This window comes from Littorina saxatilis, linkage group LG5, assembly GCF_037325665.1.
Source record: "Littorina saxatilis isolate snail1 linkage group LG5, US_GU_Lsax_2.0, whole genome shotgun sequence".
NCBI lineage: Eukaryota > Metazoa > Mollusca > Gastropoda > Littorinimorpha > Littorinidae > Littorina > Littorina saxatilis.
Genome location: NC_090249.1, coordinates 35,779,992 through 35,799,991, shown reverse-complemented (window position 1 = coordinate 35,799,991; position 20,000 = coordinate 35,779,992). Strand labels below are relative to the sequence as shown.

Here is a 20,000-nt window from a genome sequence, read left to right as displayed (position 1 = left end):
ACCACCAACAAACATCAACAGAAACCTCACCAACGACAATTGCAGAGAGGTTTCAGGCATTATATACGTTTAGGCATTACGTGTAGTGCCTAGTGGTCACAGGCCTGAACATTTCAGGCATTACACGTAATGCCTGGTTTCACTTAATGCCTGTAACAGGTTTCAGGCATTACGTGTAATGCCTGACAATGATTTTCAAGCATTACACGTAATGCCTGGTATTTTTAGGCATTACATGTAATGCCTTGTGGTCACAGGCATTACGCGTAATGCCTGATCATTTTAGGCATTACGCGTAATGCCTGGTTTCACTTAATGCCTGTAATATATATATATATGCTACACCTAAGCAACCCCTAACTCTCAAACTCCCAGGAGGATTTTGTACCCATGACCCCTTTCCAGCCACGGAATGACCTACCGGGTCTTGAGTCGTCATACCGGTGTCGCTAACCTTTTTGCCCCCAGCGCCAAACATCCGCCGCATTCCGATGACGTAAGCGCCGCTAAAAAAAAAACTGCAAGGGAAAAAGGGAAGTGGACTGACCTTTTCGCGAAGCTCCCCGAAAAAAAGGAGAAAAAGAAAGAGAAAAAATACTTCCTCACGCCTCCCTTTCTGTCTACCTTTCGTGATGATAGGTATAATGTCGAGTGGGTAGCTGTATAGAAGGTGAAGGAGAGGGTCACACCGGGTACTGATGATAGTAGAAGAAGGTAATCGGGGTGGGGTGGGGGGGGGGGGTTACGCGCCCAGGGGGTGGGGAGTGTACACCGGGTACTGGTGATGCCGGAAGAACGTGGGGGGCGGGAGGGAGGGGAGATGGTAAGGTTGGGGAGGGATAAGGGGTGGAGTTTACACCTGGTACTGGTGATGGGGGAAGGGGAGGGAGACACAGGTGACCCGTTTGAGGTGCGAGTCAGTGTGGGAATCGCAGTGCCAGCACAAAGTGTCGGGTATAGTTTTTTTGCGGTCAACCTGCATTACATGTGCACGTGATGCACAGACAGCGCTAATGATATCAGTGCTGCAACCGCTGCAGTTGCCAGAGACAGTAAAATCAAGATGCACGATGCGAACAAAGACACCTTGCAGAACCAGAGTATACCCATAATTATTGGCTGCATTAATGTTCATTCATGGTTCTCGATGAGATTTGGTAAACCACACTCGTTTTCACTAACCTTAGCAAAATGGACGCGTCGAAGCACTCTAATTGTGTGGGTCCGACACTGAATGATAGCGCTGTAATCTTTATACCGCTTCAGTGAAATGTAAACTAAAATTTACTTCGAGTACCTCATCTGTGCTGAAACTGCTAAAAAAAATTGTCGACCACATAAACCAAGAATGATCCTTTCTCATAAAAAAAAATGTGACATGTTTTGAGTGGGATGTCAAGGTTGGAGTAAGAGGGACGGATAGGGGGTGGATTTTACACATGTTTCTGGCGAAGTGGGAAGGGGGGGGGGGAGAGGACAGGTGACCGGTTTGAGGTGCGAGTGTGGGAATCGCAGTGAATGGTGGTGAATCGTGGTGAGATGCGTTGGGTTGTAAGCTTCCGTAGTTCACGCATGCGCGGTCTCTCCTTTCCGCTCACGTCACGCGTTGTCACTGGCCGTTGGCGACACGATTTGATTGTCTCTACCCGGCTCTGCAGTCAGAGGCACAGGGGGTGCAACTAAAGCTAAACCAGCAAGGAGAGAAATGCCTTCAGCAATTGTTTACACAGTCTATACATGCACTTGCATTTATCCAGACTCACGGCGAGGTGTTTGTTTGTTGGTTTGTATCAGCCGGATGTGGTCTGCTTTATGCAGGTTTTCTTTGTAGTTCGCAAGGTGTGCTTGCTACAATATCTTTTGTATTTCGGGTTACGCAATACGAGACCGATCTGTCATTTGTGCTTTCTTTCGTTCAGGGCATGTGGTGCTTAAACGTGTGGCGGGCTGGAGTTTAGTTTCGACGATGCAAAGACCTAGCACAGCGCTTTCCGGGCTCCCCACAGAGCGCGTCCCTGCGTCCTATACGCCCTAGAAGACGAAATCACGTACTAGAAATTGTGTACAGGTCTACAGAGGTTAACTGAAGCGCGTCATACATTGGGCAAATTCGACTTCGCAAAGTCCACTTCACTAAGCTGGCTGCACGATGCTTTGGCACTGAATTTTCAGTAAAAAGACGACTTTGGGCTATATCAAGGACGGCCTTAAAAGTCTGTCCTTCACTAGCAAGGCTTGTATTCTTTTTTTTTCTGACATTGTGGGTGGAGTGTGTAATGTTCCGGTTTACACAGGCCAAGAGTCTGTCTGTCTTCGGTCTCATGCATGTCTTTCTCGTAATGCGCACGTACGAGGGGCACTCATTATGTTTTGCAACCTGGGTTTTCTACAACACTTACAACTAATCTGTCTACTCCATATTTTGGAATAATCTCTCCTCAGCTTGTACACATTGTACCATCCTCTTAAACCAGCTGTCCATGACACCCCAACACGTTGACTGGGGTATGTCAAAATTAACGCCCTCGGGAATGCTCGGGCATCTTGGGTGTTCTGGAACTGCTTTCCCTTCAACTGCCTCTTGGCGGAAACCAGTCACAGGGGTCTAAGGCGTGTGAATATGGTATAGGTAGGTGAACATCATTTGCGGCTAGAAAGTCAAGAGTTACAGCTGATGTGTGCGTGCTGGGTTTTTCGTGATGGAGCAGTAGACCATGGACACCCGATCGGGGATGTCGTGTGCAACATACCAGAAAGAAATTAGGCAAGCAGTGGCTGACATACATACCAGAAAGAAATTAGGCAAGCAGTGGCTGACATGACATACCAGAAAGAAATTAGGCAAGCAGTGGCTGACGTGACATACCAGAAAGAAATTAGGCAAGCAGTGGCTGACGTGACATACCAGAAAGAAATTAGGCAAGCAGTGGCTGACATGACATACCAGAAAGAAATTAGGCAAGCAGTGGCTGACGTGACATACCAGAAAGAAATTAGGCAAGCAGTGGCTGACGTGACATACCAGAAAGAAATTAGGCAAGCAGTGGCTGACATGACATACCAGAAAGAAATTAGGCAAGCATTGGCTGACATGACATACCAGAAAGAAATTAGGCAAGCATTGGCTGACATGACATACCAGAAAGAAATTAGGCAAGCATTGGCTGACATGACATACCAGAAAGAAATTAGGCAAGCATTGGCTGACGTGACATACCAGAAAGAAATTAGGCAAGCATTGGCTGACGTGACATACCAGAAAGAAATTAGGCAAGCAGTGGCTGACGTGACATACCAGAAAGAAATTAGGCAAGCAGTGGCTGACGTGACATACCAGAAAGAAATTAGGCAAGCAGTGGCTGACGTGACATACCAGAAAGAAATTAGGCAAGCAGTGGCTGACGTGACATACCAGAAAGAAATTAGGCAAGCAATGGCTGACGTGACATACCAGAAAGAAATTAGGCAAGCAGTGGCTGACGTGACATACCAGAAAGAAATTAGGCAAGCAATGGCTGACGTGACATACCAGAAAGAAATTAGACAAGCAGTGGCTGACATACCAGCCATCAGTTATCGTTTGTCTTTCCTTCTTTTTTATAAGGACATTAAAATCTTTGAGTCTTGAATCTTGAGTCCTCAAGTGATATGGTGGCAACGTGGCCGGATTTTGCAAAGAAATACACTATCATTTGTTAGGTAGCATTTCTGTTTCTTTTGAATTGTACAGGTGGGTTCTTATCTAGGAAGACCCACACCGCCAACTGTTGCTTCATCTTTGGGTCCTTTTGGTTTTCCCATGTTTGGTCTTCTGTTACGATGTCCCAAACGCGAGGAAACCTTCTTCCGTCAACTGTTCATAGCATACAGGTGCACCAGTCCCCCCTACCCCGCTTTAGCTCTTCACTAAGGTTATAGGGCACCCAACCGTCACACCGTTTCCTTAGGCCACAGCAGCCGTGAAAACTACAAGTGAGACTTCCCGATTAAATCTTCATTCTATCATGTATTTCAGCATATATCATTTTTGGGTCCTTCTCAATCAGGGACTCTACCCTAGAGACGTTTTCTGGGGTAACGATTGTTGCCATTCGATCACAACGGTCAACGTTTTTTAACGTCCACGCGCCAGTAATGACCAGTCTGAACCACCTGAAAACGGTGGCTTTCGGTGGAGATTGATTTTCAACACAATATTTTAAACTTAAAAAGCACTCTTGAAAAGAGTTTCCCAGGCAGTAGCCATAATACATCATAGCTCGAAAATCTCTTCGCGAAAGGTCAACACTGCTGGCAGGAGACCCATCGCCCTTACTGGACATTGTATCACATTGCATGAAAACGGTTGCACGGAATCAAGTAATATTTGTTGTCACAAGTCTTCCCAAAACTGGTCTTTGATTTCATGAATAAAGCAAAGTAGTGACTTCATTAATTTGCCCAGGTTGCAAAATATAATAAGTCCCCCTCGTATTTCTTTTAGCTCTGCAAGTGCAAGACATGTTTTACACTCTGGAACAAAAGACTCAAAGAAGCAGCTCACGTGATATTATTTTTATATTATATATTTAATTAACGTATGATATATTTCATTTACGTCTGATACTTATATTATATCTGCTGCGTCAATCTCGACGGGGGGCCTTTTCCAGACAGCATACATCCAGGACTCTTATTTTTATGTAAATCTATTTCCTGTCGTAGTATGTTTTTTTTGGGTCATTTCATTTTGTTGTCGCAATGAACAACTCTTTTTATTGTTGCCATCTCTTTTTTACGATTGTGTCTGCCCTTGTTGGCCGAACTGCAACTTAGATGTTTTCTGCGCACGCATCGCAAAGTTTCTGTTTGCTCTTTGTTTAGAACTCAGTCCCATACCATGCGTACAAAGCTGTGAGAAATTGTCCACTCAGCAAGCTTAGTAAAGTTTTTACAATAAACGGAACCTGTTGTTCAATTAAGAGGCATGATACATTTTGATTTCTCTCTCTCTCTCTCTCTCTCTCTCTCTCTCTCTCTCTCTCTCTCTCTCTCTCTCTCTCTCTCTCTCTCTCTCTCTCTCTCTCTCTCTCTCTCTCTCGTACACTCATGCACGCGCTTCCATGCGTATGTCGCACAAGTTAGAGGGTGGATAGATTGTGACAGAAAAGATTACACCAGTTCGTTTGTTTGTTCATTCCTTTATACGTGAATAAGCGAGAAAATTCTGTCTCTGATGCCTTACGAATACGTAAAGTGTTCATTATAAACGTAACCAGTTGTGCAAGTTGGAGACAATTAATTGTCTCCATAAAGAAAAGACAGGTCGTGGGATTTATTGCTTGTCTGCGTGCGTGCCGTACGTACGTGTGTGCAGGCGTGCGTGAGTGTCTGTCTGTCCCTATGTCCGTGCGTGTGTATCTCTGTGTGTGTGTGTGTGTGTGTGTGTGTCTCTCTCTCTCTCTCTCTCTCTCTCTCTCTCTCTCTCTCTCTCTCTCTCTCTCTCTCTCTCTCTCTCTCTCTCTCTCTCTCTCTCTCTCTCTCTCTCTCTCTCTCCGTCAAAGATGTGCAACTAAGTAGGCGTCAGCATGTTTGTTCGACAGTTATATACACTTCTTCGCCGTCGGAATAATCAATACAATAAACATACACATCGCTTGGCCACACCTTCCTTCCGTCATCGGCCAAGCGGCTTGCAGTCACAAACCGGAAGCTAGTTCGCGCGAGCACGTCACGTGGGTCTCCAGGTATCAAAGCGAGGCTGGGAGGCCAGTCCGTTCATTTCTGCCGTACAGATGTCTTGTTCGCTCGTCAGCACACGGTTTTTCTTTGCTTGTTTACCTGGTGGTTGTCATTTACACATTGGGGGGTGGGGAGGGGAGTGTTGGGTAGCGGGTGGGAGAGGAGGTGCGATGGAGAGATTTGGGAGGATTAGGGTGTGTGGATGGGTTGTTAAGCGTATTGTGTACGGGCCTTGATGTCCTTTGTTAGCCTAATTGTTTCTTCATTTGTTTGTTTGACTGTTTGTTTTTACATTTAGTCAAGTTTTGACTAAATGTTTTAACATAGAGGGGGAATCGAGACGAGGGTCGTGGTGTGTGTGTGTGTGTGTGTGTGTGTGTGTGTGTGTGTGTGTGTGTGTGTGTGTGTGTTGTGTTTGTGTGTGTGTGTGTGTGTGTCTGTATGTCTGTCTGTGCGTGTGTGTGTGTAGAGCGATTCAGACTAAACTACTTGACCGATCTTTATGAAATTTGACATGAGAGTTCCTGGGAATGATATCCCCGGATGTTTTTTTTTCATTTTTTCAATAAGTACCTTTGATGACGTCATATCCGGCTTTTTGTAAAAGTTGAGGCGGCACTGTCACACCCTCATTTTTCAATCAAATTGATTGAAATTTTGGCAAAGCAATCTTCGACGAAGGCCGGACTTTGGTATTGCATTTCAGCTTGGTGGCTTAAAAACTAATGAATGAGTTTGGTCATTAAAAATCGGAAACTTGTAATTAAAATTATATTTTTATTAAACGATCCAAAAACAATTTCATCTTATTCTTCGTCATTTTTTGATTCCAAAAACATATACATATGTTATATTTGGATTACAAACAAGCTCTGAAAATTAAAAATATGAAAATTATGATTAAAATTATTTTTCCGAAATCGATTTAGAAACAATTTCATCTTATTCCTTGTCGGTCCCTGATTCCAAAAACATATAGATATGATATGTTTGGATTAAAAACAAACTCAGTAAGCTAAAAAGAATAGACATACAGAAAAGCGTGTTATCCTGCTCAGCGCGACCACTACCGCACTATTCTGCATGGCTTGTCGATTTCACTGCCTTTGCCACGAGCGGTGGACTGACGAAACTACGAGTATGTGCGTTCAGTTTCATTCTGTGAGTTCGACAGCTTGACTAAATGTTGTTATTTCGCCTTACGCGACTTATTTGTTTGTATGTTTGTTTATTTGTGTAATTGTGTTTGTTTTTTCATCTTTTCTTTTCTTTATTTTTCTTTCGGGTTTCTTTATTATAAAGAAGTAAGCAGATGATAAATAAAGGAACGAAGAGGCAAATCTCAGTACTTGAACGAAGGTGCGAAACAGTCGAGTATATAGTGTGAATAGTGTTGCACAGCATGCAACTCGAACCTTTTGTACCAAGGATTGTAAGCTAAAGTATTTCTTTCGCTTTGTTCTCCCCTTCTTTGATCTTTGCACTATCCACAGTCCAGTAAGGGAGGACAGAATTGTAGCAGATCCGCCTCTCTCTCTCTCTCTCTCTCTCTCTCTCTCTCTCTCTCTCTCTCTCTCTCTCTCTCTCTCTCTCTCTCTCTCATTCTCTCTCTCTCCCTCTCTCTCTCTCTCTCTCATTCTCTCTCTCTCTCTCTCTCATTCTCTCCCTCTCTCTCATTCTCTCTCTCTCTTTCTCTTTCTCTCTCATTCTCTCTCTCTCTCTCTCATTCTCTCCCTCTCTCTCATTCTCTTTCTTTCTCTCTCTCTCTCTCTCTCTCTCTCTCTCTCTCTCTCTCTCTCTCTCTCTCTCTTTCTATCTCTTTCTCATCTGCAGGTGTTTTGTCTTCATGAAAGCAGGATTAGGTGGATGTAGACTGATGTAGCTTCCTGAACTGCGGAGGGGAGATGTGGCGCATTGGTCAAGACGATAGTGACCATTCTGAGCCGGATAATCACCAGCTTATATATTGCTTTGAGTTGTACTTCTTCGCCACAAAATAATGAACTGGACGAGTCATTCCCAATTCATTACCATGTGTAACCGTATTGCTTTGATTCGTTCTTCGTTGAAACTGAGGTAAAATTGGGAAAAGCAATAATTTTGGCCATAGCATTCATTTCGTAAACTTTATTTTCGTGTTCAAGGGACAACCCGAAACGGCGGACTGTTGCCGGAAAGAGTTAGTTTGGGTTATTGTTCTTCAATTTTAGAATGAATGTATTTCGCCTCAAACAAAGCCTTTTAATCGTGTTTTTGTTTATGTGTGTGCAGGATAAACCCATACCGATGAGCGCTTACAGCTGACCGGCCGTACGTGTACGGCGCCAGGTGTGACGTCATTTGTGACGCAGTGTCTACGTCACAAGAGGGAATGAGGTCTGCTCGAAGGGAGAGTACTCTCAGTTCATGACAGGGCGTGCACGCGCAAGCTCACGTGACGCTAACTCGACAACGAAAAGAAACACAGGGGTAAGTACCATGTCTCAGATTGTGGGAATTATATCGAGAGCCTAGTCGAAGGCGGGGAAAATGGGTACCTTTGAAGCACAGAGCCCCAAATTCAAGGAAGCTGTTATATTGAGGGACCAAACTTTGCAGAACTGTGGCAGTATGTTAAAGGTGAGGGGAAAACAATCAGTTCTGGCATTGAACTTCATTCCTTTCACTGTTTACTATTAAACATTCAAATGACTATACTCCTGAATGAAAGTTATTGCTGAGTAAGCAAAGCTACATCGCATGAACATCGACGTTTCTTCGCTTGACGCGTATGTTAGCGTTTTTATTATACAAGTATTTCCTATTGCTATACAAAAAAAACCTCATGATGTCAACTTTCTGATCCGTCCTCCTTCCCTCTCCTTCTCCCTCTTCCCCCTTCCACTCCAAAAAACAATCCCAGACGCTCTGTCTCTGTGTGTGTGCGCGGGTGTGTGTGTGTGCGCGCGCGCGTGTGTTTGTGTGTGTGTGTATGTGTGTGTGTGTGTGTGTGTGTGCGTGTATGTGTGTGTGTGTGTGTGTACTGGTGCGTGTGTGTGTGTGTGGGGGTATGTGTGTGTGTGTGTGTGCGTGCGTGCGTGTGTGTGTGTGTGCGTGTGTGTGTGTCAGTGTATATCTTGCCGTACTCTGTGCGATGTCGGTATATTGTGTATGGTCGTTTTTGTGTGTAACCTTTTCTCCTTGCTTTTTCTTGTGCACACGATCATACAATTCCGTATCATATGGAAGCAGTCTGGTTCGGGTTGTACTGACCTCCGTCGAGTCAACTAGGCCAAGTTGGATGGAGCGTACGTCGGTCAGACGAGGTCAAGGTAACCCAGATGGGAACGAGTTCGGCCGAGCCCGACAGCCGAATCATGCGGAGCCTGGTCCGGCCGGTTAAGGTCAAGATCTCGCGGATGGCTAGTTAATAATTATCATATTCGGTACATTCAGAATCATTAAAAAAAATAGACAATAGAGTGGTAATTTCAAAATGAATATGACATGAGGGTGAAAGTCGATTGTTCATTCAATGCTCCGTATTCTTTCAAGTACCAAGAGTGGTAGCCACGAGAAAGTTCCCAACTGAGTGGGAACCAAGCGCTGGATTCGATTGGTTGAAATTTAAATTTGTTTGAGATTTCATTTCATCCCACCCTGACGGTCCCACCTAATTGGGTACTTTCTCATGGACACCATCTCGAGAGGTTTAATTTTTGGCTATCTTGTCGTATGAAGGTTCAGGTCCTTTCGGTACACCGAAAAAGCGGACAAACACTCAGGTCCTTAATGGCAAAAAAACGTAGGACTTTTAATATCAATTTTACCACTACTACTTTGGTACACCATGCACCTTTGATTCATTCGAGAAAAAAAAGAAGTGGGGTATGTTAGATCGCGGCAGACTTACATCAGTCTTAGCTCATTTAGGCCGATTCTGGTTTCTAGGGCCTCGCTGGGACGAAGTTTCCGCCCCTTACCGAGCTGTGTCGTAAAGTGACGAAATATGACAAACGGCTGTTGCCGGATTTTGTTGCTTCCTTTCGTTTTGAACGTCATGCACGAATGTATATTTTAGTCTGCCCGACTTCAAACGGCACAGATGCAAAGAGTTACGCCAGAATATCATCTTAATATAGTCTTTCGGCAGTCTGTTATAGTGCTACATTGTCAGCTAGTGGGGGGTTGGTCCCAATATGTTGGCGGCATTCTTGCCAAAACGTTGCGACTGTGTGATTGGAACCACGTGAAATGTGTTTTATATAGGTCACACACAAGGGTGACACTGGGCCTAGGTCTTATTCAAGCCAGATTCCTTGAATTCTTGGTGGCTATAGAAACAGAGACTCTTGATTTTATAACACCGCCTTTTCATCCATTGATCTCTGAGTGTGTGTGTGTGTTCTATACTCCTAGATACGGGGATATGGGAGTGTGCTCTAAGGTCCTGGAATATCTTTTCCTTGTAAAAGTGTTGCCATACGGTTCGAAACATTCGGTGGACTCTGCTTTTAGATTGGTATCAAGGCGTTGTTTTGTTCGGTACGCAAAGAGCATGGTATTTCTGACTGGAGCGAATTAACTCTGTGTGTTCCATACTTTTATATTCTTTTGTCGTGAACTTTCCCTCCACTGTTCGAAATGTTTGTTCGATTATGCATTGGAGTGGGTTTTGAGGCGTTGTTTTGTTCCGTACGCAAGGAGAATGATATTTGTGACTGAAGCGAATCATCTAAGCTGTGGCTTTTAGTGGTGTTACTTTATATAGTTGATGAGTAGTAAGGTTTCAAGGTGGCTTTTTACACCCCCGGTATAGGGGTGTGTATAGGTTTCGCTCGATGTGTTTGTGTGTTTGTGTGTTTGTGTGTTTGTGTTCGCATATAGATCTCAAGAATGAACGGACCGATCGTCACCAAACTTGGTGAACAGGTTCTATACATTCCTGAGACGGTCCTTACAAAAATTGGGACCAGTCAAACACACGGTTAGGGAGTTATTGGTGGATTAAGATTCTACAAGGACTTATAGTGACATATTAATGGTCAAAGGGAAATAACCTTCTCAGTTGGTGGCAGTGAGAATGGTTATTTCCCTTTGACCAACGGGGGTGTTTTTCCTACCTCGAAGGAATTTCTTGTTTCTGTCCGGTATCGTCGTGTTTTTTTCTGGGTGTGAATCATTGCTATAGAATATTGCTTGAGATTTGTGTTTGTTTGTTGGTTGGTTGTTTGTTTGTTTGTTTAAAATACCGGAAAGTTTAGTCATTAGAACGTGTCCTTATGGACACAATGAACAACTCCCTTGTGCGTCGAACAATTGGTCATAGTCATGGACTGACATGGAAAATAATCATCAGACCATCTCAAGAAAAAGAACAGACATGTAGCTCATTAATGCGTTGACTCCTCGATATCAGGATAGCAAGAGTCGAAGACCGCGGTTTCTGGTTGTAATTATGGTTCCTTAGGCAAAAAAAAAATAGTCTGTTTACGGTATCCCGACCGACCCTATTTTTTCGCGCGACCCTAGACTTTTTTTGGCATTTGGAAAAAAAAAGTCTTTGTTTTTTTGGCAAAATAACTTAAAAATATGGTTTTTTGGAGAAAAAAAAAATCCCGACCTACCGACCCTATTTTTTTGCCTATGTTACCGTAAACAGACTTTTTTTTTGTGCCTTAGTACAATGGACTTGGGGGCGTTATTGTTCTGGATACAATGCACTCACTGCACCGGCCTGCAGTATCTTTGGTCTGAAGTGGCTAAGAACACATACACAGAAATGTAAATAATGTGGTAGTTCTACAAACACCGACACGGCATATTTATTTTGGACATTTATTGGTTTGAAACTTACCGGATATTTCGAGAGAGGTTGGTCAATGTGGTAGTTGTACGTACACCGACACGGGATCTTTATTTTGGACATTTATTGGTTTGAAACTTACCGGATATTTCGAGAGAGGTTGGTCAATGTGGTAGTTGTACGTACACCGACACGGGATCTTTATTTTGGACATTTATTGGTTTGAAACTTACCGGATATTTCGAGAGAGGTTGGTCAATGTGGTAGTTGTACGTACACCGACACGGGATCTTTATTTTGGACATTTATTGGTTTGAAACTTACCGGATATTTCGAGAGAGGTTGGTCAATGTGGTAGTTGTACGTACACCGACACGGGATCTTTATTTTGGACATTTATTGGTTTGAAACTTACCGGATATTTCGAGAGAGGTTGGTCAATGTGGTAGTTGTACGTACACCGACACGGGATCTTTATTTTGGACATTTATTGGTTTGAAACTTACTGGATATTTCGAGAGAGGTTGGCCGATGTGGTAGCTGTACAGACACCGACACGAGATCTTTATTTTGGACATTAATTGGTTTGAAACTTACCGGATATTTCGAGAGAGGTTGGTCTACACCGACACGGGATCTTTTTTTTTTTGACATTAATTGGTTTGAAACTTACCGGATATTTCGAGAGAGGTTGGTCGATGTGGTAGCTGTACAGACACCGACACGGGATCTTTATTTTGGACATTGATTAGTTTGAAACTTACCGGATATTTCGAGAGAGGTTGGCCGATGTGGTAGCTGTACAGACACCGACACGGCTTCTTTATTTTGGACATTTATTGGTTTGAAACTTACCGGATATTTCGAAAGAAGTCAACATTTATGTGACTGAAGTCAAAACTAGTTGCTGAGTGACGTATTCGTTTTACGACGATCCGATTCATTTCGGAGTACTAAGCGTCCTGAATGAGTTATGCTTGGCCTGTGTCTTGGCATTTATTGTTTTGAAATTTACCAGATCATTCGAGAGAGGTAAACGTTTATGTGACTGAAGTCAAAGCTTGTTGCTTTTGAAGACATCCCTATAAGCCATAGGCTTGTTGTTGTTTTCATGTTTATAACTGTATGTACACTTCATGTACAAGTAACTGGAAATAAAACATTTCTTTAAACCAAAGCTTGTTGCTGAGTGACGTATTCGTGTTGCGAGTCACCTCGGAGTCGCGTGCGGAATGAGTCCAAGCTTGTTCTGCTCTCAATCAGGCGATACCAGCTGGTATTGGTATGTTTGATGCATACTGTCGAAAAACAGATTATGCTTTAAAACAATGTCGTGTTTGGAGTGTTTGTTAGCCTTAACCTTTACCGTTTCTTACCGTTGACACGTGGGACGTGCGTTCTAGCACGTGTGTGGCCCGCCCTGATTTCATTTTTACTTTTCTTTCTTTCTTTCTTTTGTGTTGTGTGTGTGTGTCGGGGGTGTGTGAATGTGTGTTTGTGTGTGAGTGTATTATGTTGTTTTGTTTGGGGGGGTGTGATGTGGTGGGATGGAGGATGTTGTTGTACTGGTTCAGAGTTTTACTCTATCACCATTTTGTAGATTCCTTGCTATGTTTTAAATGATGAGAAGGATAATCATCTCTGTGTATTCTATACTCCCGGAATATCGGTTTGGCGGTAAACTCCCCCCCCCCCCCCTCTCCCATACTGTTTTACATTTTATGTAGAGTCTGCTTTTAAGTGGGTATCAAGGCGTTGTTTTATTCGGTAGATATTTGTAATACAGCGAACTAATGCGTTTTGCATGTCTGTACGCCTTGCTCTTGCGGTAGGGGAATCCGATGTAGGTGGAGGCGGTAATACATAGATTCACTCTTTGCATTTAATTATTGCATTACTTATACGATTGGAGGAATAAGGTTAACATAAATTATTCTTCAACTTCTGATGTTGGCAAAAGTCTTTTACATGCTTTTGTGCAATCATGTTGAGTATTATCTGTTCTGTTTTGTTAAGTCCAACTATTTGTCTACAATCCCTTTGATGCATGCCAAAAGAATTTGTCCTTCATCTACATAGAATTCTCATCTACGCTAAACTCTGTACTTGAATAGAAGAAGAAGAGAAACTTTGTTGGCGTTAGGTAATCAACCATGCAGCCCCGCTGACATGACTGTTTTTGATGTATTGACTCGCTCCTTTCGACTATGCCTCAAAAAGAATTTGCCAGATTAAACAGAATGTGAAACTTCAAAGCCAGAAGGACGTGTTTTTAAACAAACAAACAACTTTTTTTGTGGTAAAAAGATTGGGTCTTTGGTTACTTGTGAGGGTGTGACGGTTGCGTGATTCCGTGTACAAATGCATTTTTGGTTCAGAATCTCAAACGTAACCTTTCATATAATTATACGGCGTTAATTGGGTACACGGTAGTGCACATTCGTCAACGTTTTACTCTATTTCTTTATGCCGGTGTTGTATCATTCTGTCAAACACAGCTTATATATGTCATATCTATATGTTTTTGGAATCAGGAACCGACAAGGAATAAGATGAAATTGTTTTTAAAACGATTTCGGAAATTTAATTTTAATCATAATTTTTATATTTTTAATTTTCAGAGCTTGTTTTTAATCCGAATATAACATATCTATATGTTTTTGGAATCAGAACATGATAAAGAATAAAATAACAGTAATTTTGGATCGTTTTATAAAAAAATAATTTTAATTACAATTTTCAGATTTTTAATGACCAAAGTCATTAATTAATTTTTAAGCCTTCATGCTGAAATGCAATACCGAAGTCCGGCCTTCGTCGAAGATTGCTTGGCCAAAATTTCAATCAATTTGATTGAAAAATGAAGGTGTGACAGTGCCGCCTCAACTTTTACAAAAAGCCGGATATGACGTCATAAAAGACATTTATCGAAAAAAAGAAAAAAACGTCTGGGGATTTCATACCCAGGAACTCTCATGTAAAATTTCATAAAGATCGGTCCAGTAGTTTACTCTGAATCGCTCTACACACACACACGCACAGACAGACAGACAGACACACACACATACACCACGACCCTCGTCTCGATTCCCCCTCTATGTTAAAACATTTAGTCAAAACTTGACTTGACTAAATGTAAAAAGTGCTTCTGAACAAAAATGTTGTCATGTAAACGGTCAAAATAGCCGCAGAAAGGCAGATAATGTACAATGCTTCTACCCATACCATTTCTTGTTTTCTAATTGCAGGAGCCATGCGTCCCCTGTTTCCTACATTCCTGCCAGGAGTACTACTGCTCTGCTGCCCCAAAGTCTATACACGTAAGTCTGATATAACTGGCTGGCTGGCTGGCTGGCTGGCTATCTTTCTGGCTTATTGTCTGTGTCTGGCAATTTGCCTGTGTGTCTGTCTCAGTGTATCTTGTATATCTGACTATCTGGTTGTGTAGCTGTCTTTCTGAATGACTGGTTGACTGACTGTGTCTGGCAATGTGCCTGTGTGTCTGTCTTAGTGTATCTTGTCTATCTGGCTATCTGGCTGTGTGGCTGTCTTTCTGGCTGACTGGTTGACTGATTGCGTCTGTCAATCTGTCGGTGTGTCTGTCTGTATCTGTCTGTATGCGTTTGTCTGTCTGTTTGTTTTTAACTATACTTCTGTTTGTCTGTCAGTTTGTTATATATTTGTATGCGTGTCTGTCCTTCTTTCTGATTTTCTGCCTGCCCGCCGCGTCTGTCTGTCTGCCTGCCTGTCTGTCTGTCTGTCTGTCTGTCTGTCTGTCTGTCTGACTATCTGTTCTGTCCGTCTGCATATATATTTGTCTATCTGTCTGCTTATGGGTCTGTCTGTCTATCTGTCTGCTAATGGGTCTGTCTGTATATCTGTCTGCTTATGGGTCTGTCTGTCTATCTGTCTGCTTATGGGTCTGTCTGTCTATCTGTCTGCTTATGGGTCTGTCTGTCTATCTGTCTGCTTATGGGTCTGTCTGTCTATCTGTCTGCTTATGGGTCTGTCTGTCTATCTGTCTGCTTATGGGTCTGTCTGTCTATCTGTCTGCTTATGGGTCTGTCTGTCTATCTGTCTGCTTATGGGTCTGTCTGTCTATCTGTCTGCTTATGGGTCTGTCTATCTGTCTGCTTATGGGTCTGTCTATCTGTCTGCTTATGGGTCTGTCTGTCTATCTGTCTGCTTATGGGTCTGTTTGTCTATCCGTCTGCTTATGGGTCTGTCTGTCTATCTGTCTGCTTATGGGTCTGTCTGTCTATCCGTCTGCTTATGGGTCTGTCTGTCTATCTGTCTGCTTATGGGTCTGTTTGTCTATCTGTCTGCTTATGGGTCTGTCTGTCTATCTGCAGAAAGGGGACAGATCTATATATACTGTGGTAGCCTCCTTTTTAAGACCTCCTCCGACCAAAATACAGCTAATTCACAGATTTGGACAATACCTGTGCTTTTCGACAGGTCGATTCAAACCGCTGTCTCACGGATTTGGACAAAACCTGTGCTTTTCGACAGGTCGATTCAAACCGCTGTTTCACGGATTTGGACACAGACAAATTCAGCTACTTCACAGATGTGTACAAAACGTGTGCGTTTCTATATAGGTCGAATCAAACAACTTTTCACAGATTCATTATTGATGTTGAAACAAGGCGCAACGTTCTGCAGGGGTTCGTAACAGGTCACCTTTTTATAATGTGCTGGTAATTATTCATTCAGATCAGAAGAGAATCACGCTGTTGCATCAACGGGGGGGGGGGGGGGAGGAGGGGGGTTAGATAAGCTCAGGTTGTAGAGCACTGGACTTGTGATCCTACAGTCGCGGGTTCCAATCCGGGCTGAGACGGACACGGGTCATTTTATGTGCAGACCTAGAGACGGTAGCCATGTCCCGCCCCCGAGTCACCACAGTGGCACGTAAAAGACTTCGGTCATTCTGTCATAAGTGCAGATGGCTGATGTCACATAAACACGCATACAATTGTGTATCTCATCTACAACCCGGGAACATGGCCCTAATGGCTTTGCCGTGAGGACGTAAAACTTGAAATTCTCTGTTGCATCAGCGTACATGAAAGCAAAGGCATATGCCTCATGGGGTCTGCGTATATCTAACAGGTCGTCAGAGATCTCTATGTGCTGAGTACGGGCATTTTCCAAATATTTACAATGAAATGACTCAGTTAGAGAAACAACTGTTGAGGGCTTGAGCTTATTTCGAATAAAAGCACTATTAGCGCAGTATCCACCGTGCATAAACGTTTTATTGTGCATCATTTACTGAAGAATTTAATTCTGCGGTCGCGACGTCCCACAAAAGGGGCAAGCATTCTTCACCTGGCTGATGCATAGAGCATGTACACGTCACGGCACGTAATTAACCAGAAGAAGTAATCCCCGTGGTTTATAAAGCATATATAACCCGCTGACGTCGGTTGTGACGTAGGCGTCACGTGATCAGTGAATAACACTTAGCCGCCAGAGAAATATGCACATTACGCACAAGCACTTATTGTTCTAAGAGGTCAAAGCCATCACCGCCACAGTTTAATGTCTGACGAATTAATGAAATAGTTTCGGTTAAATGAACTTTCAAGTCACGCCTTGAGGGCAGACAACTATGTCACTGACAAAAAAAACGTTGCGTGGAATGTCAACGTTTGTGGATATGTAAAATTAGGAATACGTCAAATATGAGAATATTTCTCCGGGTCCTAGATGTGTGTGTGTGTGTGTGTGTGTGTGTGTGTGTGTGTGTGTGTGTGTGTGTGTGTGTGTGTGTGTGTGTGTGTGTGTGTGTGTGTGTGTGTGTGATGTCGTGCGTGCGTGCGGGTTTGTGTTCGTGCGTGCGCGCGCGCGAGCGCGTGTGTGTGTGTGTGTGTGTGTGTGTGTGTGTGTGTGTCTGTCTGTCTGTCTGTCTGTCTGTCTGTCTGTCTATGTCTGTGTATGCGTGTGTCTGCTTGTGCGCCTGTGTGTGTATGTGTGCGTCTGTTTGTCTGTGTGCGCGTCTCAAGTGTATCTGTGTCTGTCTGTCTGTCGGTCGGTCTGTCTGTCGGCGTGCATGTCTGTCTGTGTTTGTAGCTGTAGTGTCTATGTCTGTCCGCGTCTGGCAGGTGCCTGTCTGTGTTAGTGGAGTGTACTGAATTAAGTCTTCATTGTCATTCCGACGTGACATTTATGCGGATTTACTTGTTTCGTTTTATGCGCAATTGAAAGGACAATACTTCTCTGTGGCGCCTCTTTGTTCTTCATTACCCGTTTAAAAGCTTACAAATTGATACCTACATAGGACATGCGCCTCCAATACTTGTCTGTGTTTGTGAAGTGTACTGAATTAAGTCTTTATTGTCATTCTGACGTGTCATTTATGCGGATGTTTCATTTACTTCTTTCGTTTTATGCGCAATTGAAATGGCAATACTGCTCTGTTGCGCCTCTTTGTTCTTCATTACCCGTTTGAAAGCTTACAACTTGATACCTACATAGGACATGCGCCTCCAATACTTGTCAAAGAATGTCTTTGTATACAAAGTAGTTATGGTTCCATTTCTCCTCGTAAGTCTTCTAACAAGCGGGATACAGATTGTTTGAATTTTTACTGGCATTGCGATGCTTAGAGAAATAGGGATCTATCACGTGTTCTCCAAAGAAAGAGTTTTGGGTAACAGCAATAATGGTTCGATCTCTGATTGTAACAGCGCGTTAGGAGCATGATTCAACACAACTGTAGCTCGGTAGCTCAGTTGGTAGAGCACTGGACTTGTGATCGGAAGGTCGCAGGATCGAATTCGGGCCGGGACGGACACGGGTCAATTTTATGTGCAGACCCAGAGACGGAAGCCATGTGCCATGGCACGTACAAGACCTTGGTCATTCTGCCGTAAGTGCAGGTGGCTGAATACACCTAAACACGCAGACACCTGGGTAGCGCGACTCCGTTGCTGCTAGCTTTCCACTGGGAGGAAGCGACCCGAATTTCCCAGCGATGGGACAATAAAGTAATGAAAATGAAAAATGAAAATGAAACTAGCTGATTCTACGCTGAGTTCTTGAAAATAAATCTGTAACAATGGTACCCTCCCCCCACATACACACACACACCACATCTGCAATACCTCAACGCGATTTGAAGAATCGACATACGGGTATCAAGATTTCAAAAAGGATGTAACCGGCCGAGGTAAAGCAATGCGTGCGATAGGTTCCAGAGATTTTGAAGAAAAAAAACCGCTTTGAGTAGTCAGTTCAGAAAAAGTTAAATAATGTGATAAAAATCTTCTCAATATTTCAACGCAGTTGAAGAAAGTGTGGTGACGGGTAGACAGATTAAAAAAAAAAAGAAGAAGCTTGCAACCGGCCGAGGTAAAAAAAAAAAAAAAAAGCAGGCGATAAGTTCCAGAGATTGTGCAACAAGGTTTCGCTTTGAGGTGTCAGGAGATGTCCTTTTGAGGGGGCGCTGTTTGCTCATTTGGGAGGTAAATGTCACGGGTGCACGTGTCCACAGTTTATTACTGCACAGTGTTTAAACTGTGTCTAGACGCTACCTCGGCACAATTGATTGCATCCGTTTTGGGCTGTCCTTTTACGTGCAGTGTTAGTCGGTGCAGTGCTGGGTGCCCCTCTTCTTCTTTTTCGTCGTCGTCCTCTTCTTCGTCGTATTTGTCCTTGTCGGTTTCTTCTTCTTTTCTGTCCACCTCTTCCTTTTATCCTTCCTGGCTTTTTCCTCTGACCGCTTTTCCGTCATATTCTTTTTATCCTTCGTCTTCTCGTTCTTCCATGCACACAAACACGTTAAGGTCTTCCAGGTATGTGGTCACATAATTACAACCCCGACCCTTAACTGTATAGCTTTTGGGGCGATGAGAGACAGTTTTCTAGTTAGACATTATCGATATGACTTTAACATTTTGAGCAAATGTCCCCTCGTAGCATTCGTTTGTCTTAATAAGAAAGAAAAATGTGTCCAGATTTTCCACATTCTTTTTTTCTTTTCATTTTACAATTTGCTCTTTCCTCTTACTTTCTTCTTTTAGTTCTGGACTTGTTTCTCAAACTCTCTGATTTGTAGGCATTTTTTTTATTTTTTAGCGGCAGACCGAAAGCTTGCGACAGGACACATTTGAAATCAGATTTGAGGCAATTCATCTTGTCAACGCGCTTACTCTTTTTGAAACAAATGGGGGGGGGGGGGAGGTGGATGCCTGTCTTCTCCTGTCGAAAGCACTTTTCTAAAAGTGCGTACAATTTTCTCTACAGCCTCTCTTTTCAGCTTCAAAGGATCTCCTTTCTCTTTTATAGAAAGGCTGGAGAAAAAGCTGCAGAAATGTTGAGAAGAAAGCTTATTTTCCGGAGGACATTTTTGTTGAGCTGGATTTATTTATATCTGCTACTGCAACTGGGTCATATTTCTGGCAGCCATGTTCAGTTTGGGTTACCATATGCAATCCTAGTCATGTCGTACGTTAAGAAGCAGAAGGCACACATACGCCGCTGTGGA

The 20,000-nt window shown here is 43.2% G+C and overlaps 1 protein-coding gene across 2 annotated transcripts in view; it reads left to right on the top strand.

Moving 5' to 3' along the window:
• Positions 1–20,000, top strand: part of LOC138966983 (collagen alpha-1(IX) chain-like) — a 95,153-nt gene that overhangs the window by 39,185 nt on the left and 35,968 nt on the right. For both annotated transcript variants that reach the window (XM_070339399.1, XM_070339398.1), the window contains exons 3-4: positions 7,993–8,190; positions 14,755–14,826. In XM_070339399.1, the coding sequence (XP_070195500.1) occupies positions 14,760–14,826 (67 nt within the window). In that variant the 5' untranslated portion in view covers positions 7,993–8,190; positions 14,755–14,759. The remainder of the gene's footprint in view (positions 1–7,992; positions 8,191–14,754; positions 14,827–20,000) is intronic.